This window comes from Merops nubicus, unplaced genomic scaffold (assembly GCF_000691845.1).
Source record: "Merops nubicus isolate BGI_N331 unplaced genomic scaffold, ASM69184v1 scaffold30596, whole genome shotgun sequence".
NCBI lineage: Eukaryota > Metazoa > Chordata > Aves > Coraciiformes > Meropidae > Merops > Merops nubicus.
Window position 1 is genome coordinate 3,519 of NW_008617425.1, and position 26,157 is coordinate 29,675.

The following is a 26,157-nucleotide window of genomic DNA, read 5'->3' on the forward strand; positions in this document are numbered from 1 at the left end:
GGTGGCGGCTACTGCTGAGACAGGAGAGCGCTCCGGTTGGCTTTCATCTTCTCCAAGCGCTTCACTAGGTGACCGTTGCTGACTTCAAGCTCTTCGGTTTTATCTAACGCTGAACGAAGCTGAAGGAAGGAAGCAGAAAAAAAAAAATAAATCCACAACTTCCAAGGTGTTTTCTCTTTCCAAAGGTAAAGCAAGATTTGTAGTTACCAACACTAGCTCACCATATTTCTAGAATTCCCTTACAAGATAAAGCAGATGGAAATTCCTATTAGCAGAGTTAAAAGGTAGAAGTCGTGTAACTGCTCTGAAGGCCACACATGGGTATTTTCTAAGCATGGTGCCAAGAATCCAAGGCAAGTGTAGAGTTGCCTCATAGAAGCAAGTCTCTGCATCTGGAAAGGAATAACCCCATGAGGGACTAACCTGTTGGAAAGCAGCTCCACAGAGGACCTGGGAGTCTTGGTGGGCAACAGGTTAACTGTGAGCCAGCAGTGTGCCCCCTTGGCCAAGAAGGCCAATGGTCTCCTGGGGTGCATGAGGAAAAGCGTGGCCAACAGGTCAAGGGAGGTTCTCCTTCCCCTCTACTCTGCCCTCATGAGGCCACATCTGGAGTTGTGTCCAATTCTGGACTCCATCAGTTCCAGAGAGACAGGGAAATACTGGAGAGAGTTCAGTGAGGGCTACAAAGATGCTGAGCGGTCTGGAGCATCTCTGTGCTGAGAAAAGGTTGAGAGCCCTGGGGCTGGTTAGCGTGGACAAGAGAAGACTGAGAGGGGATGTAAGCAATGCTCATCAATACCTACAGCACGGGGGTCAAGAGGATTGAGCCAGACTCTTATCAGTGGTGCCAAGTGACAGGTCAAGGGGCAACGGGCACAAACTAGAACACAGGAAGGTCCACCTAAACCTAAAGAGAAACTTTTTTCCTCTCAGGGTGCCAGAGCCCTGGAGCAGGCTGCCCAGAGAGGTTGTGGAGTCTCCTTCCCTGGAGAGATTCCAAACCTGTCTGGATGTGATCCTGGGTAACCTGCTCTGGGTGACCCTGCTTTAGCGGGGAGGTTGGACAAGATGATGTCCAGAGGTCCCTTCCAACCCCTAGGTGGATTTTTGTGATTCTGTATTTACAGAAATTTGAACAAGTTGCATCAACTTCAGAGGCATGGATGCTCAGAGCTGGGTGACATATGCCTGGTCTCACTGCCTGGCTTTTATGTTTCTGGTTCCTGGAACTACAGCTACAGGTGTGACTTTGGTGCCTTAGTTCTCCATAAAACCCAACACGGGATGGGTGTAGGGAGAGAGAGGTGGACTGTGTAGAGCAGTATTTATAGGCAGCAGAGCAGAAGAGACAAACATGGACAGAGTCTGTGGATGGACACCCCACAGCCAAGAGGCATGAATAGATTGTCAGAATGAGGAAGACAGGTTCAATAGGAAAATTCATTCTGAAGTCTCTCAAGCTTGAAAAGTTGAGACTGCCATTCCTGGTAAGGTGTGGCACTGTGCTCAAATAATGAAGGGCCCAAATTAACTTCTTTAATTTCCAGCTTTCTACTGCTGTAATTTCTGAATTGCATGAGACGACCAGTGACTTGTATTTACAAATCCAGAATTTCTAACACCCAGAGTAATGAGCTTTCAAGTACAACAAAGGACAAGCACAGGAAAGTACAAACAGGAGTTCTCTAGCTTGATGATTACCCAAATCTGGGAATGCTCAGAGCTGCAAAGTAACAAGCAAACCTGAGCATTTGAAGCCTGCTTCTGGATTCAGGTTGGGTAAGCAGAACTTGAGTTTGCCCCAGAGAACCAGCTCTGGTACAAAGCAAGGCGCCGCGAGTCGCTTTAGGAAGGACTTCTGAAACGGCAGTGGGAGGCCACAGCTGTGACTGCTACTCCAGTCTGAGTGCTGGAAGTTTGGTTACACATTTAGAATGAGTAACTGAAGCAATAAAAATAAGTAGATGTTTATTCTTTGCTCTGCTACGAAGGCCAATTCCTCCTCTAAAACGCAGCACGCAGGCAGGCCCCCCCCAGGGGCGTGGGCCTGTGAGCCGGTGACAGTTTGTGTTTGGCGTTACCTCTCTCTGCAGTTTGCGTTTCTCTGCCTTCAGTTCATCTTCTACTCTCTCAGCATTTTCAGCAGCAGTTTTGTACCGGGCTACCTGACCTTCCAGTCGTATCACCTAAGGCAAAGGCAGATTTTTTTTTAAATTAAAAGGTGTACCAAGAAGTTACTCTGAGACTTCACTCTTCTGCTAGTAGTTAAGCAATAACCAGAGAGATGCTCACTTCTCTTTAACAAAATAAAGGCATATTTTGAGGGAAAAAGAAGAATACTATGTAACTTACTTCAGACCTTTTAGACTTATCCATATTTAACGTGCTTTCAGCAACAACAAACATAATCCACTGACTAAATTTACCTTAGCAAGAGTATTCTTGACATACTTTGGACAAGAGCATGCAGCCAAAATTGAACAGTCCTGTATAAAATCCATATCCATTACATCATATGCCAGGAGCCATTTATAAAATTGTCAATAGCTAGGTGTAAGAAGGTATTCTGAAGAGTTCAGCAAGTGCTCCCAATACAGTTTGGTCTCTGAATGTTTTGCCTTCAGTCAAGATGAATAATGTATTCTCTCTTCCCCACACGTTTATGAAAGCATTTTCATCTTTATGACTTAAGTGCAGTAGCCCTGATGCTCCAACATTCCTACTTATTTTAAGGGAAAAAATCACAGTAATGACAACTTTATGTTTCATAGAGTAAAATACACTTTCTCTTTGCATTCTCACCATGCCTAAAGAAGGAGAACAAGCCAGCAACTTACATTCTGTTCCAGTGCCGTTATCTCCTGCTCAGACTTTGCTAGTTTAAATTTGAGATCACTGATCTGTCTGTTGGCATCTCCTAAAAGAATTGCAGATTGATCAGAGATGTCAGAACAAGCATTAACAGTGTCTAACAAGTCTGTCGTAAGATTTTCATGCTACAGGAATCTACTTGGGGCAGCCATAGAGTCACAAGTGCTCTCTGCCCAAAAAGTGCTCAGCAGATAGGTGCTATTCCCAGTCTCGCCCCTTTCCCTTCAGACCACTCTGGAAGCAGAATTAACCAGGAACTCACCCCAGCTCTCCTGGGGAACAGAAGGGAGATTTCCAGTTGCAATCTTGCTCATACAAAGGATAATTGTTCCCTCACCTCTAGCAGAGATGCACGGCTGGCTCCCACTTTGAAGCTCCCTCAGAACCGAAGGCTCATTTCTACTTAGAGCCCTGTGGTTATTATACAGATACATTTTCTCACTCACATGCAGGACACAAAAGTTCTCTTAAAATCAAAATGCAGCTCACTTTGGAGGTCAATCATGTGCATATCTGTCCCATTTTCCAGAACTTCATCTTCTGACTGTGTATTTTCTATCTTGCCATTCTTTTGCTTTTCTTCCAGTTGTCCCTTTAATTTTTTAATCTGAAGGACACAAAGTAATTAGTTATTATAATCAGTATGGGAAAATAATGGACGAGTACTCAAATTCACTCAAGTATTATAAACCATATTATGTATTTTTTAAACTTAAATTCCAAAATAATCTTTTTTTACAAAATAATTTCCTAGAATTTTTTCTGGCAAATGACTCATGATATTTTAAGTATCCGTGCGTGTGCTTAAATTCAGAACATCACAAATGGAAGAAGGCTATTTTAGCAGAAAAGCCATCAATGTTCTTTAGGCACAGTGACATAAAACATTCCTAAAACCCCCAAACCACATTTGTTTTGGTGTGATAGTCCATAAATGAAAATGGAGCATCCTGCAGAGGAACAGGTCAGCTCAAGTTTTTTGAATAAGCTTTATATCCGCTATGGAATATCACGGCACCAGCAATAATTACCTTAATTGCTATTTACCCATCTACTGTAGTTCTTCCAGCATTTCTTTTTGAATGGCCCATTACCCACAGACCTGGCAAGTGGGAAAGCTTAGTGGTATAGGTAAAATTTTCTTCTACAATTTCAGGAACGTATGTGGCTTTCCCTTGGGTTTGGCCAATCTAAAGCATTATTTTTCATAAATAGCCCTGGGAGAAGGAGTTTTTAGGTGACTAAGGACGCTGAATGTGACTGGTTAACAACATGGTTGAGTCCTCATCACTGGTAGGAAGCCATGTAGATGTGGTGCTGAGTGATATCATTTAGTGGTGACCTGGCTGTGCTGGGTTAACGTTCAGACACGATGATCTTAAAGGTGTTTTCCAACCTAAACAATTCTGTGATTCTATGGAACAGGCATACTGGGTTGTACCTTTCTTCCCCTATACCCTGAGTTAACGTGCAGGAGAAATGTTTCAGAGGAAGGATGAAGTGGCAAACAACACAGTAAGTCCTCAGCAAGCGCAAGCTGGCATGTGTTCTGAAAGGCAGTGATACTGCTGTTCTGTACCTTACAGTAGGGCTATTATAATTTGCTTGATCTATACTACTCCAATCCCAGATTTAGTAAACACAGCATTTCAGTCTTCCTGTGATTACCTGGTCTAGTAAGGATTCTCGTTCATCAATGAGTTTTTTCAGCCTGTCTGAAAGAGAAAATGGGAAGTTCAGTGCTGATCTGATCAAGCTGCATATTTCAAAGTGCATCTGATATTAAGACAGAACCATTAAGGTTAGTGAAACTAATGATGAAGGTAGTTATGCACGTACCACAGGAAATGAGGCCACAGACAGGGCTGGGAAGGGGCTGCAGCCAGGGGAGGTTATGTCATTCTCACAGAACATGCTTGTCACGGCAGTGGCAGCACCCAGCTGCATGCAAAGAGGCTAATCTTCTATGTTAGGTTAGCATGCAAGAACTCTAGGGTCAAACACAACTGCAACACAAAATCTCACAAATCTTTACATTTTAACACAATGAAAGTACTGTAAAAACCTATAATCACAGCTAAGCACATTCTCAGCACTTTAAATCTTCACTTCTAAACATCATGACAATCACATTTTGTGCTATCTCCAGTATTACATCCAGGAAAAATATTTGCCTGTTAAATGATTTTTTTGTTTCAAAAGCAGCAGTCTGGTAAAACGTTGTTTTCTCTTTAATCCCTCATAGTCAGTTCTCCTGGTCAAACATCAAGCAGGCAATGGTCAAGCCAGACCAACTGTTGTGCTACACTTGAACCTGAAAGCACTATGGATCGGCCCACGGATCCGTGTGGCATTCAGTAATCGAGTGCACACTACAGTATAAGACAACTGGGAAAAAGAACTAGAAAGTAAGTAACCAAATTACTTTTTTCTTCCCTATTAAGTGGTACAAAATACAAAAGCATTTTAGAAGATACTCACAAATTTTCTTATTACTAAAATTACCTCATTAATTAACCACCTTATTTTGTTCAGGTACACCTCAAGAGAAGTACACTGGAACACAGCATTGAAATATACCGATTAGAAGAGAACATATTGACCTCAGACAGGTCTTACTCCATCATTTCCATGTGCATGTTTACTGCAGATTTATTTTAGTTTGCTTCCCTTGCCAGCAAGCAGTCACTTGTGCAGACCCTGGGGTTTTCAGAGCTCGACTCCACAGCTAAGGTCTGGCCTGTTAATTAAATGGTTAAAATCCAAAGGTCGCTCAAGAAAAAGGTCTTTTTGTAAACTTAAGGAAAACAACTAAGGATTACAGCTAAAAGGCTGGTGAGCTTTTACCAGGTAAATAATGATGATAGACAAGTATTTTTGAAAGCTTTAAAAATACCAGTCTTCATTTGTTGTTAAATCCCAGACAGGCTGAAGTCTTGTGGTTCCACCTTTTTTTCTTATTAACACAGGTAGTAAGGGGAATAGAGTCTGTATGGCATCAAATCATGGGGAAAACGGAATGGAAGTCCAGTCCATTAGCTAGTAATGACATGCTGTGCCATTCCCCTCCTGGGTATACAAGTTCCCACATACCAGAAGTCATTCTAGAGCACACAATAAAACCTTTACCTTGGCTTCTGGTGCAACACTCAAATACAGATCTTAAAGTGACATCCCAGTTCAGCAGTTCTATGCATTTATTTTGAACCTCCTCAAGTCCTATTTTTTTTTCCAGCCATTTGTAACATACCCAACATTGTTACACCTGAGCATTGATATGGAAAAACAAAATAAACAAAAATTACAAAGAAAGCACATTTTTTGTAAACTATGAAGAGTAACAAAAATTTACACATATAAACCCCTTCAAATTAATAAAACAATTTCCCATATCTATATTGGAAGGGAAGGTAAGGAAGCTTAAGACAGAAATTCTGTAAATGATGAAAGACAGAGAAGAAAAATAAAAGTCAATGAAGAACGCAAGAAAAGCAAACAGTAAAAGAAAGGTTAGATATTCAGACTTGGGAGATCAGGCTGGGAGTCAGAGGTCAGCACAGATCAAAAAATTAAGCCCTAGGGATTGGAAAGAGAACAGGGATTGATGCAGAAGGAAAGCTCTAGGCCACTACGAAATTAGCCCAGACTCTAATGACTCTAATGGGGCCAAATAATCCACCCTAATCCTGAAAATAACTTAGTCATGCACACAGACAAGTAACTTTCAGTAACACAAGCACTGCTGCGGGGTGGAATATGCCTGCCTGAACAAAGGACATCTCCCCCAGCTTCCAGTGAGGAAACACATCAGTTTCCCCCAACCACCTTCCTTGAAAAATGGGTATCAACATTTTGTGATGAACCTTCAAATCTGTTCTCATCATCAGCTTTCTCTTCCCTCAGTATGAACATCTGTGCACCATGCTCTGACAGGTTATGTGCTGGTGGCAGGATTTACAATACCACAGAAAAAATCAGTTTGCTAAAACTGCAACACAAGTAGAAAAGTTTTCTGTGTGTATAGGTGAAGGTGTCTTCCCACACTAACACAGAAAGCTTGATTCAGCAGCTATCACTGCAGTCACCTTAATTCTACATTTAGGAGACACTTTTTTCCAACAAATCAAGGATCTGAGGACTTTGAGAACAGCAGAGCAGAAAAGAGCAATCTAGTGATTCTAGGACATGAAGCAGAGCAGCTAATTAAAATTCTCACCTGCAACAGTCATCATCCTGATTTCACAAAGATACCACAATGAGTAATTAGCATGACATTCATCACACTTAAATTTAACTTTGGGAATGCAATTCCCAAGCTACTCACTACACCAATTCATGGCTGTCTATGCAAAGGAGGTGAACAGGGGGCTGGTGCCAGGAACTGGGCCCTGAGAAGGCCAGAGAGAGCACGACACAGAGGAGGGGGAGTGGTGGTGGTTACCAGTGTCTTCTGCCACCATACAGACCTGTCTGCAAGTCAAATGACTATTCTCATTACCTTGGTATCACAGCTGACTCAGGGTGTTGCTAACTAAAGTGTGGCTTCAGTGGCACAGTTGACCTAACGTGCCCTAATCAGCCACAGACGCTTGATGTCTCTTCCTCCTTGGAGGGCACCATGAGGTGTGCAGTGGCTGTTTTGAACCTGAATGATTTGAATGATGTGTGGCCCAGCAAGTAATTAATACAGATGCAAATGAAAGGGGTAAACTGTACTTGGAAGGTGGGAAGACATCCCATGAAATCACAGCAGCAGCCCCAAGCTGCTATTCAGAACAGCCTGCAAGGACCCAACTGTCAAATCAGTTGCAGGTTGGATAATACAACTCCAGATCTGTCAGCTTACTTTGGATGACGAGAAACCACCACCACAGACTGAGAAATGCCTTCCTCTCTCCTCAGAAGAGGGATGATGCTCAGGACAGGCTGTTTGGACTGTAAATAAGCACAGGATTTAGAGGACACCAGCTCACAACACCGATTCTGCAGGGGGCAGGAGGACTGTTCTTTTCTGTAACAAAGGGAATATTGACTAAGGCCTTTCACTAGCACTTGCTGAGTAAGGCAAACAAAAAAAAGTTTCTTCAGCTACTGCTTTTGAAAACCTTTCAGGCTAGCTCTGAATGCCCAATACTGCACAAACCTGGGCTTCAGGCTACCTGTGCCCCTAGGCATTGAACCAAAACCACAGCGAGTGTTTGGAGCTGTGGAGCCCTTCTGAAAGACCCCAGGAGTGGCTTTCGCTGCAGCACGCAGCAGCAACACTGCCCCTGCTCCCAAAAAAACAGGTAACATCACAGCAAGGACGAATCTTCATTTTAGGTCATCTCATGATTTCTTGGTTTCAAGTTAGAGCATGAAAAGATTGATATTTTGCTGTCTTTGAAAGTCAAAACCAAAGAAGAAAGGGACGAGCTAGATCTTTTCTTGTATCTCTTAGATATTGCAGTTAAAAAGCTAAAAACTGTTTTTGATTGTGTAACCTCACAAAAGTTGCATTTCCTAGTTAACTCCTGAGACAGTCTCCTCTCCCTCTCTAGTGGCACACATTTCTCTCAATGCTACCTGGCATATAATATTTAAATTATTACATTTTGAATATAACATTTAGCAGTTCCCTTTATCTTCAAGATGCTTTATCTGGGACACCTCCCCCTCTCTCTCAATGTTTGTGTACTCTGTTAAAACCCAAAGAGGTAAAGAATCCCATGACTTTCTCCTCCAAGGTACTTGCCCAGATCCAGACGTCAGTGATGAGCTGCCAGCAGAGGCACCACCCAGCAGCCCAGGTTCAAGGCTGCCCCTCTAGCAGCTCAGCTGTCCTCCACTGCCTGTCCATGATCCTGCTCCCACCCAGTGCCACTGCCAGTTGGCCAGTTACTGTGGGGTAAAAGCTGGTACGTGGACAGTTAAGACTACAGTTGTTTCTCCTTTTGTGACTTGGATTTAGAAAGGACCTCTCTTACAGATGTTTTTTTTTTTTCTGAAGTGACAGTCCAAGTTAAAAAAAATCAGCTCACCATAAATTCCCTCAACCATCCAGAAGCGTTTCTTTTAGAAACCAGTTTATACAAAAAATGCAAGGAACACTGGCATGTGCCTGATTTATCATGGAGATGCTTATTAGATCCATCCACAAGTATAGATGAAGCCTGGTACTCTTGTTTAATTACATAAATATGTAAATGTATTTAACTAAATATAAGCACATTTAAAATACCTTCAACATTAAGCCCTATATTACTGATGCAAGTACAGCAGAGACAATACTTTAAATAAATACTGCTACAGTAGCAAGTGTATCAAGAGATTAGTTTAAGTTCTATGGCTTTTTAGAGTAGCATTTAATGTAAACCTTTAAGAAGAACAACTACCAATACTTACAGAAACTACACTGGAACTGTTGTAAGTTGGGAGAGAAGCCACATGAAAAGAGTTGCAGGTTTACAGTCTTGTTACAGGTTTACAGTGAAGGGCACCTCAAACACCAAGGCTGCCCATTCCTAGTAAGATGCTCTCCTAGCTACACAGCACAACACAAGAAATTTAACAAAGCTGCAGAAAAATGCTTCTGAAATTATATAGATTTAAATAAAGATTTATGCAGGTTTATAAACTGTACTCTGGACAGGTAATTTAAAGTAGAAAATATGTTTATTTCAATTATATACAGCTCAGTACATTTTGATACAGATCTTGAAATTTAGTCTGAGTCCATCAACTTTGTAACATCAACACAAACACAGCCTTCCATAGCCCCCTGCCCCAAGTCCTCAATTCACACTTCTTTGGGACGTCCCTTGCTTAAAACAACTTTAAATGAACTTTTGAGTATGCAAAACATGCTTTTCCTCCCAAGCACTAGTGAAGATGCAAGAAGAATACACCAATAGAGTCACAGCATCTAGTTTATGCCAGCACTTCAAAGCAATCCAGCTTTTCAAAAAGGCACGAGGGGCCAAAGACAGTTGTCTCTGGTCTGACAGGCAACAAGACATGCAAATCTATATCAGGTAAGAATTTTTCAGAGATAAAAACATTCTTTCAAAATCATCGTTTGCAAAATAAAAAAAAAAAATACAATGCAGTAAGGAAATGCAATTTTAAACCAAAATCTTCATGGAAAAATAGATATTTTATATATATTTATGGCTAAGACAGTCCTTGACAGCAAACCTAAGCACACATTACAGTGTGTATTGACACATTGTTCAGAAAAAGTAAAAACCCCGTGTGAGACACGGTGTAAAAGGCCTATTGTGGTGCAAAGTGCCTAGATGAAGCAAACATGTATATTTAGTCCTTTCAGCAAACTAAGATCTGTAAGTTGCACCTTTTGCAAATAACTGTATATTGGTCTTCCAAAGTGTTCCAAAAAGAATTTGGTTCCTTGGCTTTAACAATTCAGAAAGAAGTTGCAGCATCTACTGAGTTCCTTCATGGAATGTTACTGTATTTACTGTAGATCTACTGCATATAAGTATACATAAGTCTGTGCATAAGTTTACACAGATCCAATGCACATAAATACATTCAAGACTTCTGTCATCTAGGCTGGAAAAAACCTCGAATTTCCTATAGAAACTCCTGGGTAGCAGTTATCCACACTAAAAGTACTCTACTTGCAAGATAGTCTGAGTAGTCATTTTGTGAAGCTTGCTCTTATGGTGATAGACTTTAAATCTGAGACAACAGCAAAACCAAACCCAGGCATAATTTCTTGTGGCTAGGCGCGTCAGTGAATAACTTAATACTTGCATCATTACCACTTATATAACATTGTTTTTTGATCAGAGTTACCTATTAATAAAAACCCAACAACTTTAAAAAGTATTCCTAAGGTCTGATGTATTGTGCAAAGTGCATGCTTTTGTACTGGGAATGATCCAATGGCATGTAACTCGTGTAGCTTTGCGACTCCCAACTTACGATACTGTACAGTCATCTCTGGATCTACCCTTACCCCTTCTACCACCCTGCAGATCCTCCCTGCTTTCATCCCTGTTATTGATGGCACTTTCCAAATCCTGTTCTGAAACATCTTCCTCTGCTATTATTTCCACTTTATTGGAATCTGATGCTTCAATTTCATTTTCCATCACATCAGCCTTCTCATCAGTTTTGCACACCGCCTCCCCTTGCGAGCACCCTTTTTCTTCAGGCTCATCTCCTGTTTTATGCTGCAAGTTATCATTTTCAGTCAAGGCACCTTGGGTTTCTGTTTTGTCTGTTACTTCTTTGGCTTCGTCTGTTTGGGCAGCTTTTCCGACAGCACCATTTGCTCCCTCACCCTCTCCTTTCTTTGTATCAACTTTCTCTCCATCACAGTTTCCATCAGTTTCTAGTATCTGTTTTGACTCTTCATCAAAGTCAAATGCATCACCATCATCTTCCAGTCTTTCTTCTGCTTGACCCTCCAATTTAACTTGTTCACTAACATCTTCATCCTGCTCATCTGTCTGTGCCAGGGAAGTATCTGCACCTTCCTTGGAAGTGAATTGATGCCCATGTTTGTCTGCAAGCTCTAACTGTTGCTCCTTTTCTTTTGGTGTTTCTTTATCAACTTTGTTTTCAGTAGTTACACTAAGATCTACAGCTGATTTCTCTTTAGATCCACCTTCCTCTTGCTTATCTACATTCTGCAATTCACCTTCTAAAGGAGTATTTTTCTCGCTCACTGTATCATCTGTTGCTTCTTCACTACATGAAAGTTTCTGAATGTCTGCCTTTGGCTTTGAATCTTCTAGCCATTCTGTCCTACTTTCCTTTCCTTTCCCAGACACATCCCCCATTTCCTCTTCTGACTCTTTAATTTTGTCATCTAAAAGACCTGGGTCTAAACTGGTTTCCTGAGTTGTCTCCTCTTTGATAACGGCCGTGTCTGGCTCTGCCTGCTGCAGCACACTGCCTTTCACCTCACTGACACAGCCAGCAGCCTCCACAGGTGCCTCACTTCCCTCGCCTCTTTCTGCAGAACCCAAGCACATCTCCAGCTCTTCTATTAGTATCTCCTTCTGTTCGTCCTTCTCAGCCGTAGAATTTTCATGTTCAGTTTCATCTTGTATATGTTGTTCCTCTGATGATGCTGCAGGATTGTTCCCTAAAGAAACTGGTTGGATTTGTGCCTCACCTTCTCCACATTCCTTTTCAGTTGTATCTGCTGGGACACTAGCTTCATACGACCCCATCCCCTCAGACCCCACAGATTCCGTTTCCCTAGTCTGACCCTGAACTGCACTCTCAACTTCATTTTCTTCTTCAGCTCTATCACCTTCTGTTTTATCAATTCTTCCATCAGTGCAGCCTTTGCTTTCAACAAGCTTTTCTTCCATGACATTTGTAACCTTGTTTTCATCACTTTCTTCCGAGTGCTGGAGTCCCTCAGGGCAAGTTTCCACATTTACCTCTTCAGTAAGTGAGCCCACTGCTGTAACCTCTGGTAGCCCTGCCTGGTTAGAAACCAACTCACAGCTCTCACTTGTCACGCTGGCTTCCTGATCCACTTTGTCATTATCACTCAGGGCATGGCTAGTTTTAAAATCCTCTCGTTCCTCCTGTTCAGATGCAGCTTTTCCCAGTTCCTGCTCTGTATCTAAGTCACTAGGCATTTCCTGAGGAGTCTCAAAACCCTGGTGGCCTTGCAGAGAGCCCACCTCCAAGTTCAGATTGGTCCTTGCATTTAATTCATGGTGTTCAGCCTCCGTTCTAACAGGGTGTTGGACTGCTGGGCCTGTGGACTCTGCCTCCTCTCTCAAATCATCTGTGCCACTATCATCATTTGAAGAAGCACTCCCTGAGACATGTTTTGTAAGGCTTTGAATTTGTTCTGTAAACCTGCTATCTGGTAACATCACTGTTGACAGGGCATCACATTCTTCAACCATTTTTTCTGCCTTTGCATTTTCATCAGCATGCAAGGTCTGTACTTCCTGCTCCTCAGACTCCACTTTGTGTTCCTCACGCTCAGTATTCTGAAAGATTTCTCTTTTCCCCATATCCTCCAAAATCTCATTTTTCATGTCCACTTCATTGGCTTTGCCTAAAAGACCATTGAGAAAGTTGAAAGGACCACATCACAGCACAGCACTTACCTCCCCACTTAAAACCCGAAAGAGAATGAATCAAAGAACACGTTAATAAAAGATCAGTTTTTGCCAATTATGTGAGGCAAAGCAGCAATTGAATTAGTAAGAGGTTGGGGTTTTTGATCAGTGTAATTCACCACCACCCTCTCAAAGCAAGAAGTCTCTGATGCTGGCTTGTGTTTTTGTAAATTAGAAGATTTATGCTCTTGGCTGTGTGAATTAAACCTTTCCTACAGGAGAACAACTGTTTCGGGCAGTGCAGTTTAACAGTAATACTTGCAGATGTAAGGCTAACAGTGAAGATTACTTTTCTCAGCAACACCCTCCACAACTTTAACCCTACCACCACTCTATGCATGGAGTGCATGTCTGATGCCATCATAATGAAGTAATCCAGGATTATTCAGTAATATTTTGCTCCACAGTATCATGAACAGGCATCATCAGTGTATATGACCAACACTGAATGTAAAATCTGATTGGCAAGCAAATGGTTCAGTTGTTTAATGTTACCAACACGGATCAAAGCTCAGGTACTTAGTGCCCCTTATACCCACTTCAGCCACCTAAAGAGATGAGGACTTGTGTGGGTCGTTTAGGTTCTTTTTCTCCCAACTGTTTTTCTTCAAATTATATTTAGTAGCAACAGGTACTAACAACAGTATTTGTGGCTTCAGCAGCTAGTGTTTGGGTCTATGTTGTACCTAATTAAAAAAAATAAATAAAATTTTCCAGAATAAGGTGACACAGAAAACATATTACATTTAAAAATACACCCTTACCTTTGTTTTGGTGTTCCAGATTGTTTCCACATGAAAACTCAGTGAGGAAAAAAGCAGACAACAGCTAGAAGCAAGGTAACTTGGACTTGCAACAGCTGTCTGCCTCTTGCTGTTTGTTAATATGTTCATTTAGAACAAAAACAGGAGGAAAATAAAAATTCCTTTCTTTCCAGTATTTAAGAGTTCTTTGAGTGGCCATTCATCACACGTGTGTAAGAAGAGAAGTTTTTGCCAACCAGATTTCTTCTTCCTAATGCTATCCATCTCAAGTTATATTTTTTTGAATTTAACAGTGTTAATATAAGATGTAAAAAATGTTGAAGTGTTACCAGTTACTCAATAGTACAGGATAGCAAGCACAACCAACTCACACATTAGTGTGTTTTAACAGTGCCCAGCACTGTTGTCCAGCAGACACTTACAGATCTCAGGTATGTAAATGAACCAACATACAAGTTCTTTATAGGAAACTAAAATGCTTTTTCTCTGATTCTTTAGGCTATGTGCTGAAAAATACTGAACAACGGTAGGATTATTCTCAGACAATTTTCAAATGGAGGGTTTAAATAGTATTGCTACTTATCTGTAATGTAATATTTGTATTCTCATCCTTTGTCGCCTTGAAGGGGAAATGAAGTCTGCCCCTGCACTGAACTGCACGACATACTTGAAGTGATAATAAATATTAAGCAGAAAAATGCATAGGAAGTGATTTGACAAGTAGCATGCTGCGTGATGTGTTAATTGTCCCACTCACAAATGCCCAAACTCCAAGCAGAGATGAATGAATGGACAGAGGGACAGAAAGACGTGAGAGGCTACATAGCACTTACCTAGCATCCCATCCCCTCCCGCCTTTAATGCCCGAGTTGTCCCTGGAACAGTTTTGGAAGAATCCAAGTGTCCTTCATTATCAAGAATGTCTGATGTCTCCCCGTTTGTGGCTACGTCAGAGTCTGGGATTATTCCGTGTTTCTGTGGAGAAGCAAAAGCAATGCTTTAGAGCCTTGCTCAGAGATGGGAGAACTGCTCAGCTGTTCTTCTCCTTAATAGTCTGAATAAAAAATTGTTTCTTTCATTCCATTACACATGGCTGGAAGTCAGAAAAGAGCATCAAGTATTACAGGCCTCAGTTTAGCCATTATAATAGAAAGCAGGTGATCACAGGTATTTTTTTTTTTTTAAAAAAATGAATTTTAAACATAAATCTGCTGCATATAATGTTTCTCAGAGAACCATCTCCTGGAAATACAACTACTTAATACCACAGTCTATACACACACAGTCAATATTGGGAGAAGGACTTCATACAGAAAATTCCTGAAATGTCAACTTACAGGCAACATGAAAATAAGAGTTCTTGCTGCTGAGTTAGATTAAAATTTTCTGCAAAAGTGTATAGGAGTAAAAAGGTCAGGAGTTGAATATGTTTCTTTTATTCCTCTTGCATACCTTCAGTTGCTCCTTCAGCACAACCACTTCATCTCTAAGGTCATCCCGCTCACTCCTTATGGAATCAAAGAAATCTTTCTGCCTCTCTAACGCCTGAGTTCCCAAACAGAGAGAGGGCGAGGAGGTGTCAAGAAAGGAAGGGAGACAAGTAAAGACCATGAAAAGTGTGAACAAGAATGAGCAGATTTAAGATATTCAGAGATTCAGGGAAGTATCACGTATGACAAAAGTAAAGTTTACGGATTAAAGGACTGAGATTGTCTACACACACATTAACTTCAAATCCAAGAAACGCACAGCTTAATTCAATAACCAGGAATTCCTGCTAATGACATTCAGAGCCAAATCCTTCATTAGGGATCCTTCAAATGAAGATCCACTTTTGATTCTTACCTGCTAGACAAGTTAATTAATATCCCTACGACATCAACAGCCACACTGAAGACAGAGCAATTCCCGTGTGTTAACAAGAGGGCAAGAAAGCACCTCAGCAGATTTTAAGTCTTTTTATCCCATGGGTTACCATCATGGGTGCAGCACACTCCAATTAATTTCAAAGTTGCCAATAAGTCATCTTTAGACTGGGATGTACCTTGTGCAAGTGCATATTTTGGTACTTACCCCCTCACCCATATATTTCTATATAAATACACAATTAGAGAAGTAACAAAAATCAGAAAAAAATTAGTTTCAAATTGCTACAAGTTAATGGACATTGCAAGTGTGGGCATGTTGCCAGATTTCTTTCTCCTTCTATATTCAGAAAGTCTTTCAGTGCTCACTGTTAAAAAAGAAAGCCATGCTTTTATTTAAGAGCGAGTTTCCATTTGGCTTTGCTAGAGGGTGGTGGGAATGGATGAGAAGCAAGGGAGAGTCAAGAGAGTTTCATCCCACTAGACCATAAATAGCTCATTTGCTGCTGTATCACACTCCAGTTTCTGCTCAGTCTGCAGATTAAATCTGAATAAGCAAAAACTCAGTGCTGAGGGAACTGCAGTATAAATAGCACTTCCTTTCTCAATACACTAAATAAAGATGGTGCACCACAGCAAATCAATCACCCTAAGTCTTGAAATCAGACCAGCTGTGAAGTTTTTCTTGGATTTTATGACACCAGCCAAAGACAAAATCTACTATTTGCTAGTTCACTGGTAATGTAGTAGTAAGACAACTACAGCAAGCAAAGTCACTAGGGAGGATTTTATTAATGAGTTTTTGCAAAAGCAGGATCAGAGGGAGAACAACAGTGCCACTGTGAACACATTTCAGGAGTTGACAGTCCTACCCCTATTTTTTTGTCTTTCCACTCTATTGTCTCCTGAAGATCAGAAATTTCCCTGACATAGCTCTGCTGTTTCTGTTGCAGCTGTTGGATTTCCTGAGAGACAGGAGCAAAACAAGAAGACAGAAAGCAGGTAACAGGTTAACAAAGAAGGTCAAGATTGCAGTGATGCCAAAGAATGAAAAAAGTCAGGTGCTGAAGTAAAAGAGTAGCTACATGCACAGTTTCCGACTCAACTAAAGCTACAGTCCTGAAGACAATCTTACTACCCATGATATGACTTAAAACAAGTGATACAGGTCCACTGTTTTCCTCCACATCTCCACAAACAGCTGTCTGAAACGCAGCTTGTTTTGTACTGTAGACAGGGCGAAAAAAAAGAAGTTCCACTCCAGATAATACTTAGGAAAGTACTATTTCTATTAGCCAGCTCTGAACCTGTTTGGCCGGAAACACTAGTGTTTCTTCAGGTGAGAAATTTGAGTAGGGAATAAAATTTCTCCATGCCTCACCTTCTACACTCCTACTGCTAACTGGGAACATACTAATCAAAGAAGCCATTAAAAAACCCCCAAAAGTTACTTACTGCAAGCATTTCTTCTCTTTGCTTCAAAGCCTCTTTGATTTCCATGAACTGAAACTGCAATATGCTATGAGCGTGCTTCTCCCTCTCAAATTCCTATGAATAATGAAATATTAATGAATTTTTATTGATCAGAAATAGCATCCCATGAAAAAAAGAGAAAATAAGCCCAACCACAAAGAAAATGCTTACCACAGTGCAATTCCTGAATATTCCTCTGATCACAATCCCACAAGAGTACAATTTTTATTTGTCCTTTTCCCAAGAAACTATTATTCCATCAAATATCGAAGTAATAGACATCATTTAGCCAGTTTTGCAAGCTGAGCAGGAGGCTAGTAGTGAAGAGCTTTTACACTCAAGTCCTACAGACATCACAGATGAATGGATGGGAATTTAATCCCCTTTTTCCACGTAGCTGTGGACTAAGAGTTAGCTAGATATTGCAAACTTTAAAAAAACCCCAACACACCATATCTTCCAGGAACTGTGTGTTTTGAAGTGCGCTATGGTTAAGTGCCCCAAGCTAAAGAGCAGGTTCTGAAAAGCTAGCACAAGCCACAGCTTTATTATTTAACACCAACTCAGCAGCTGTCAGATGCTGAATTCACGGCAAACTTAATTCGGCTCTCAACCCAGTAGCTGCCTTCACTATATAAGCTGCACAACTCCCACAGGCCTTCTGAAAAGACCTTTGTCTGTGTAAGTGCTCCAGAAGTCACCTTTTGAACAAATTCTCTATTTTTACTTTAAAGATGGAATATAAAAGGACACGTGCTAATATCAATACACCCGTGTCATATTAAAAAAATATCTTCACCTCAAAAATTCCTCTGTAAGACAGAAACTTAGGGAAGGTTCCCATTTGTATGATCACAAGCATGTAATATGCTGCTATTCTACATGCTTTAACAGCAACTAAACCAATAACTTTTTAAAATCTTGAATATTAATTTGGCTGCCTCCTCCCAAAAGTCTCTGCCCCCCTCCCCAAGATTCCCCCGTTAAATAACGTGCCATAACTAGACACATACTTTACTTTTTTCTTCATATTGCCGCCTGGATTCTGCCAGCTGTTCTTCTAACTCTAAGAGCGCATCCTTCAGGGTATCTACTTGGTACATGAAATTGGTTTTTTCATTGTCTAATTGAGCATTGGACACCATAGCCTTTTTATATTTCTCTTCAACTTCAGCTAGAGAGTCCTGAAAAGAATAAGCAACCACAGAGTTTTACCATGCAAGCCCTTAAACAAGAAAATTAAGTACTAAACCACAAGCACACCGAGTACTCCTACAAAAACCAGCGCTAATCAAGTGCTTACCATGTGTCCCAAGGTGAGGGAAACCTCCTCAGTGTTGCCACCAGTCGGCTGTTTACAAGCAAGGAACCTTACCTCAGGACGGATAAAATGTTTCCTGTTCTCTGCTGCTTCAGCTTCTGCCTTCTCAGAGTCTTCTTCCTTCTCCCTCCTCCCCCTGCCCCTGCATGTTGGCAGCTCAAAGCAGCTGCTGAAGATGACAAGTTGGATTTTTTTTTTAAAGGTAAACTGGCCTTGATTTAAGATAATTTAGATGATCTTAGGCCTTAAATTAAGGCAGTCTGACAGCCACTTCACACAGACTTCAGGGATCCTTGCAGTGTGGGAACCACTAAACATACTGATTCAGGAATTAGAACCGGCCATGAAAAATCTGCAGCTTTTGTAACCCGATGTATCATTTTTCATTCGGATTCCTATATCACATCCCTTCTTTACAAATTACCCTGTAAGATAAAATTCCCAGGGTCTCAAAAACCCCTCCTATCAACTTGGCCTGCATAGGAGATACTGAGGTATTTACAGTGACAGTGACAGATGATGGCAAAATAAGTACCAGGATCATTTTCCATGATGTGCGGTATTTGACTTTAATAAAGAAAGAAAACATTGCAAATATGCAAACAAGGAGGAAACTCATGTCAACATTTTAGTTTACAGGTCAAACAATTCCTCTCAGAATTTAAGTAATTCTAATAATCCCACCTAAAGCACAGGTGAGTTTCATATACTTCCCTTTCCATTCAGTCAGTGGAACTGGAGATGACATCTTCTATGGTGAGGTGACCACAGAATGGTTTGGATCACATAAGGGACCTTTAAAGATCATCTAGTTTCAATCCCCCTCCCATGGGCAGGGACACCTCCCACTAGACCAGGTTGCACAAGGCCCAATCAAACCCTGGTCTTGAACACTTTTAGGGATGGAGCATCCACAACTTCCCTGGGAAACCTGTGCCAGTGTATCACCACCCTCATGATGACAAAATTAACTTTGAATCTGTTTAGTTTACATTGCTATTGATAGATAAAATAATTGTCAAAAATCACAACAAAAGGCAGTCTAATGGACACAAACTGAAAAATGCTTTACATTTTTTATGTAGTGGGATTATTTTACTACACCTGCTACACAGTAATCAGGGAGGGGAAAAAAAAAAGCCCCAGATTTTACAGAAAAAGGGCCACACTACTCTTTTTCTATTGACAACTAGGGAGACCTTATTGCAGCCTTTCAGTATTTAAAGGAGGCTCTTTTGCTGACCACATATGCCAATAGGAAGGGTATTATCATTAGCAGACAGCACATAAGCCAGATTTCCCCTCCCTCCAGTTTTAAATCACGTGCAGGGGATCTGAGGCGGCCAGCGGCTGGAGGAACGCCAGGGTCGCCATGTTCACTGCGGGTGCAAGACGCAGTGGGGACAGGAGCAAATCAGCCGAGGAGCCAGGTGACCAGTCCAATGCCAACTGCGTGGCCATGACCATAGAATGGTGCCATTCTCATATATACTCCTTCCCCTGCTCCCAGCCATACTGATGTCCCACCTCTGCTGGGGGCTCAGCCTACAACGGGCAGCTGGGGAGCCCTTCCAGTAACTGAACTCCTACACAGTGTATTCACTACAGATGTAAGCTTCCCCCAAGCCACTGCAGGCAGAACCAGCTTTTATGCTCTTAACATGGGGGCAGGACACTTGATGTTAATGCTGAAGCTGAGGGTATCTGGTGGTGATCTCCTAATTGGTTCCCACCCAAGGCTGGGCAGACCCTGTGTGAAAATCCATCACATGTCATCCACGTGTCAACCCTGATTCAGGGCTGGGGGTTTAGAGCCCAGCACTTCAGAGGCCTCTAAGAAAGCTGGAGACAGACTTTTTAGCAGGGCCTGTTGTGACAGGACAAGGGGTGATGTTTTTAAATGAAAATAGGGTAGATTTAGACAAGATCTAAGAAAGAGATTTTTTACACTGAAGGTGGTGAAACACTAGCCCAGGTTGCCCAGAGTGGTGGTCAATGCCCCATCCCTGGAAACATTCCAGGTGAGGCTGGACAGGGCTCTGAGCAACCTGCAGATGTCTCTGCTCACTGCAAGGGGGTTGGAACTAGGTGATCTTCAAGGGTACTTTCCAACCCAAACCAGTCTGTGATTCTGTAACTCATTTAAGATAGCAGCATCTTCACCTGTCACAGCACGGAGCCAATGACACAGTGAGCATTTAATGCTGATAAATGTTGTGCTATAAGCCTGGATGTCTACATAGACGTTTGCAAGACAGCTTTTTCTGAAAAATGCAGCTCAGGTTCTGCTCACTTTTAAGGTGGTTAAAATAGTTGTTGCATCAAAATCTGTTTAAGGCTTTCTGGAATCAGTAAGCACTTCTTTAGTTTTTGCACTTCACTGATGTGAGCATTCATTCTTCACATAACAAGCCTTGTTACATGGAGTTACATCTATGAAGATGCTGAGGGGACTGGGGCATCTCTGTGACAAGGAAAGGCTGAGAGACCTGGGGCTGGTTAACGTGGACAAGAGAAGACTGAGAGGGGATCTGATCAATGCTCATCAATGTCTAAAGGGCAAGGGTCAAGAGGATGGGGCCAGACTCTTTTCAGTGGTGACTAGTGATAGGACAAAGGACATTGGGCACAAACTGGAACCCAGGAGGTTCCATCTGAACAGGAGGAAAAAATTCTTAGCTGTGCAGATGCCAGAGCCTGGACCAGGCTGCCCAAAGAGGTTGTGGAGTTTCCTTCTCTGGAGAGATTCCAAACCCCCCCTGGACACGATCCTGGGCACCCTGCTCTGGGTAAGACTGTTTTAGCAGGGGGGTTAGACTAGATGATCTCCAGAGGCTTCTTCCAACCCCCACCATGCTGGGATTCGGAGTTTTGTTACAAGAATTGTTTAAAGGTGTCTTTTGTGATCTAAATATGAAATCAAAATTATAGTCCCCACTTCACATGCACAACTTTCCAAAGGCATGCTGGACCTTACTGAAACAAAAACATACAAGCTTGTGAACTCCCATTTTTCACAGCACTGTAGGACATGAGCTCTAGTTCATCTTCCAATATTGGGATGTTTCCCCAATTAGGACACTATAAAGAACCCCTAACAATGTTCATTTGCTAGCCAAACAATTACCTTCTCAAAACATCAAACACACCATGCAACAGTAATCAGCAGCCTTCAGTTAACACTTGGAAGCATTTCTCACCACAATCAGTGGAGGTCACAACAGATACTTTCCCAGTTAATGAAACACTTTTCACACCACATACAACCCCTCCCAGAAGAGAAGCATGCAAGGTGAGGTCTCGGTCTCATACTGCTCTTCTACATGTTTAGCTGGTGTTCATGATCACACTCCCAGTTTGCAGTAAACCAGTACCTTCATTTCTTTCAGTCCCTGCATGTATTTGCCTTCTACATCCTGAATCTGGTCCTTTAACTCATAGATATCCTAAGGGAAACGGTGAGAAAGGTGAATGATGCTACTGAAACTAACAGGATGGAGCGCAGCTGATAGGTAAAAAAAAAGTATTCAAAATTCTCATTTCAGCATTCCTACTGCACAGGTTAAAGGGTCTGATCCTAACCAGAAGCCTTGCTGGACAATGACATTTCTTGGTTAGTTTATGCTAATTCTGATTTTCTTGACTGGAAAAAAATGGAAGTCTTCAATGTTAAGGACAAGATGCAGACCCAGCTTCAAAGCCTCCAAAAACCCTCCTATACACCTCAGCTACACAGCCCTTCTTCTACCCATTTCATCCATTCTCACTCTTTGAGGAGTTCTGGGCTTAAGGGCTGCCAAAGCAAGCCTGAAATACAGGCTGTGCTAGAAATGCAGGAAAGACTGTAAGAAAACCATCTGTGACACTAAATTTAATTACAAGTCCTACTTCACAGTCTCCCTCCTCTTTTGTCCTTCTCACCAGCAAACGTCTATCTTTCAGCTGGTTTACAGTGTTGAAACTGGGGCAGACCTGCTTGTGCCTGAGGTCCTCATACAACTTCCAGGTGTTTTAACTGGCTGTAACTTCAGAAGAGCTGCAAGTTGTATGTGTGGAAATAAACAGAATTCAGATGCCCCATTTTAAAACTGAGCATTCTCTAGAATGGAACATTAAAAACAGATTCCAAACCTCCATCTAGCTATGGACCACTCAGACCAGAGCTCGAGGATATGAACAATGAAATGTTCAAAATACAAAATACAGCCCCCTCCCCAAATTATCATCCAGCAAGAGCAGCACTTCTCGTGTTCAATCCTCCTAGCAGTGTGCTATATTGAGTCCATTTCCCATGTCATTAATAACAGTCCTAATTAGTATTAGTAGCCTGTGAGCCCAAATTCTTACTGCCAGTTTCTTAGTCAGTAATGGGAATATCGGGACCACTTTCAAGTAAACTGATGGTATATTAATTTACCATTAAAACATCCTGATCAAAAGAGACATAATTAAGAGACAAATTACTATCAATTTATGGTGGGTTTAAGTATTTCTTACCTTAATTTCTCTAATAGATGCCTCTGTATCAGCTGAGATGGAGGTATCTCCACTGCCTCTTCGTGAAGAAGTCCCTCCCAGAGATGCTAAGGTAGCTGCTGATAAACTTGAGACAGTACGTGCTCCCTACAATCACACACAGTTAAAAACAATTATAATTTTTTCTCTATAAATATTGTAGATTTGTACATTTGGATTTTTCTTTTTAATACACCCATTATACCAACCCTTGAACTTCTGATTATGATTACACTTGATTAAAATGTAACTTCCTAAGAAGAAAAATCAAAAGATCAAGATTTGAAAAGGGAAACTAATGAGAAAAGACTGATCAGATATATTTAAATTCTACTAAGCTAGGAGTTGCATGGCTTAGATTCTAACCATTAATTCTAAATTAGACTAAGTCTAATTTAGTGTCCTCTTGGCTAGTATCATCTTGGCAGATATTTTCAAAACTTGTAATGAAATATTTTGTTGATGTTTTTGACTATAAGCTCCTCTCCTTTCACCTACATTTCTCTATTCTGCAGCATTAGCCACACTATTTTACTGTACTCAGGGTTCTCCATTGAGCCAATTTCTCACTACTGCAGCATCTGCCTCTATTATTAGTTATATTTATGTAATACCATAGTTAAAATCTAATATATAAAACCAGTATTCACATGGCTTTGCCTAATGCAATTTCAGCACACCGTTACTAAAGGTCAACTACTTAACTTCTGAATAACCAAGTTTGTCTTAAAAAAAAAAAAAAAAAGTAGTAATAGAAGGCTCCAATAATTCAAAGTTTTGCCCCAAAGTGGATTTTCTAGAGGGTTTCTGTGCACTCACTGCAGGTTGCACCTACCAAAAAGAATGTGAAGAAAGTGCTATTGGCAGAATAATTCAGAAGAGCCTTCTTACCTTCTCAAAGTCTTTTTCTGGTCTTTCCTCAATCTGTGAGATAAAGATTTAGAAAGAATTGTTATATAACAAAGGACAAGGGAAGGCAGTAGGATATCAGAAAGGGAATTCTTTAACCTGTAAAAGATTTTTCATAGCAATTGCTAGCCACTCAAAACGCAGCTGGCTTGCTCAGAACAGCAGTATCCTGGCTGGCATCTCAGGACACGAGGCTGGACAATTAATCTCAGATTTCTAAGCAGTACGTAATTAAATGGAATACACTTATTTAATAGACTAAATATTTTTTTTATCAATAAGACAGAGGAATACTTTTTTTTTTCCCCCAGGCTCTACATCACAGTGTTTCAAACATGAAGACAGCACTCGAGTTAACAACACAAGAATACAGAGACCTACATGGGCATGAACTTAAAAGCCCCAGATGTCTTTCCCTGGACATGAAAATAGCTGCATGCAACTTCTGGGCTGACATATACAGCCACTCTTATTTACTTTAGAACAACTTTAAAATGTGCCTCAAATGAACCCCAAACAGCAATTTACTTAAATAGAGAGGACACATTTCTTAATTGAAAGATGAAGAGATTTCCAGACCAAGAAAGCTTCTCGATATTACTTTTTTTTATGGACCTTTACCAAAAAAATGCTACTTCTGAAGCCTGCCAGCACAGCCTCCCCCTTTCCAAAACGCAAGGTACCACCTTAAGACTCAAAGGACTGTACTGTGTCTGCACTGCTCCCAAAAGAAAAAAGAAATTTAAAGCTTAAAACCTCTGATAAGACAAAAGGTGACTATGGCTTCAAGCAAATATCCAAGTAAGGCTGACACTACAGAAACTGACCCTCAAGTCAAATATGAAGGATCAGTTCAAAGTCTCAACAAATAACTCTTTTATGATTTTAGTACTTCACTGGAATTTACTAATTCAGAAGAAAGATCTTGCACTAAAGCTAGTCTAAAAGAAACAAAACAGAGCCAAAGTGGCAAAAAATCACCATGGATACTAACAGCTGAAATCCTTAAAGGGAAGTTAGAGAGCAAAACCTATATACAACCTCAGCAGATTTTTTTTTTTTTTCACCTTGATGGGAACCATCCTGTCAACTTATTACTGCTCTGAAACCAAACCAAATATACACGTTCCTAAAAGCAGAAATTTAAAACCAAAGAGTTTTGCTATTATTCACTTTGCTACTGAGGGACAGAAAAAAAGAAAGTGTGTTTCACAACATAATCTAAAGACATAAAAACATAAACATAAAGGCAGGGGATAGTTGAAGTTAAGTTGCTAAGTCTACATTGAAACACACTCAAGAACTAAATCTCTTTCCAATCAGTCCACATTTGGCACAGGGTTATTTTCTTTGAATTATAGTAATATGTGGGTGATCCCACTCATTATTTTTCATATTACCCATGGTATCCTAAAAAAAGAAAATAATCCTAGGATTGAGAATGATTACACATCAGCTTTTTACACTGACAACACACTAATTATAAATTCCCTATGATTAGCATAAAGAGAGTTTAAGACTTGGGCTTCAAACCAACCAGACAAAGTACTAGATAAAAACGTTGTAAAGACACTGAACACACAAAGTCCGGGGGCGGGGGGAACTTAGTTCAGACCCAATAAAAAAGATGGGCTGACTTTTGCAGACAGCCCATTATTTTCAGGCCAGACAGCTCCAAGTGGTGGATTTGGCAGCCTTCTAGCTTGGCCAAACACTGGGTTTGTTGTTTATCAAGACAGCTGTGGCAGTGTAAATATTACCACACTACCAAAAGTTAGTGTATACACCCCCCTGCCCGCCCCCTACTTCCAGAAATTTATGTACAGCCTTTTGTGAGTTCCACCTCATGGATTCAGAGCACAATTCAACATATTCACGCTCACAGTGTCTCGTCCTACTGGGGGATTTCAACCACCCTGATATATGCTGGAAAAGCTGCATGGTGAGCTGTAGGCAACCCAGGAGACTCCTGGAGTGCCTTGATGACAACTTCCTGGGGCAGGAAATAGACGCCCCTACTCGAGGGGATGCAACACTAGACCTGATGGTCACAAATCCTGGTGAGCTCATCAGGGACATCAAGGTAGGAGGCAGCCTGGGCTGCAGTGATCATGTATTAGTGCAGTTCACAGTACTACAGGGTATGAGGGAGTTAAAAAGCAAAGTCAAAGCCCTAAATTTTAAGAGAGCAAATCTCTAGCTCTTCAAGGAGTCAGTCAGTAAGACTCCCTGGGAAATAGTCCTTGGGGACAAGGGAGCGGAGCAGAGCTGGCAGTTCTCTAAAGATGCATTTCATAGAGTGCAAGAGTTCTCGACTCCCAGCTGTAGGAAATCAG

At 41.2% G+C, this 26,157-nt stretch overlaps 1 protein-coding gene across 1 annotated transcript; it reads right to left on the minus strand.

Annotated features, from left to right (window-relative positions):
- On the minus strand, nucleotides 1-24,903 carry LRRFIP1 (leucine rich repeat (in FLII) interacting protein 1). The gene is made up of 14 exons (XM_008943151.1): nucleotides 24,889-24,903; nucleotides 23,804-23,836; nucleotides 22,895-23,020; nucleotides 21,772-21,843; nucleotides 18,090-18,260; nucleotides 17,059-17,151; nucleotides 16,476-16,568; nucleotides 15,191-15,283; nucleotides 14,572-14,713; nucleotides 4,540-4,586; nucleotides 3,361-3,478; nucleotides 2,838-2,917; nucleotides 2,082-2,186; nucleotides 1-119 (listed from the first exon to the last, which is right to left on the minus strand). The coding sequence occupies exons 1-14, from the start codon at nucleotides 24,901-24,903 to the stop codon at nucleotides 9-11; spliced, it is 1,299 nt and encodes a 432-aa protein (XP_008941399.1). The 3' UTR covers nucleotides 1-8.
- Nucleotides 24,904-26,157: the final 1,254 nt, after the last annotated feature.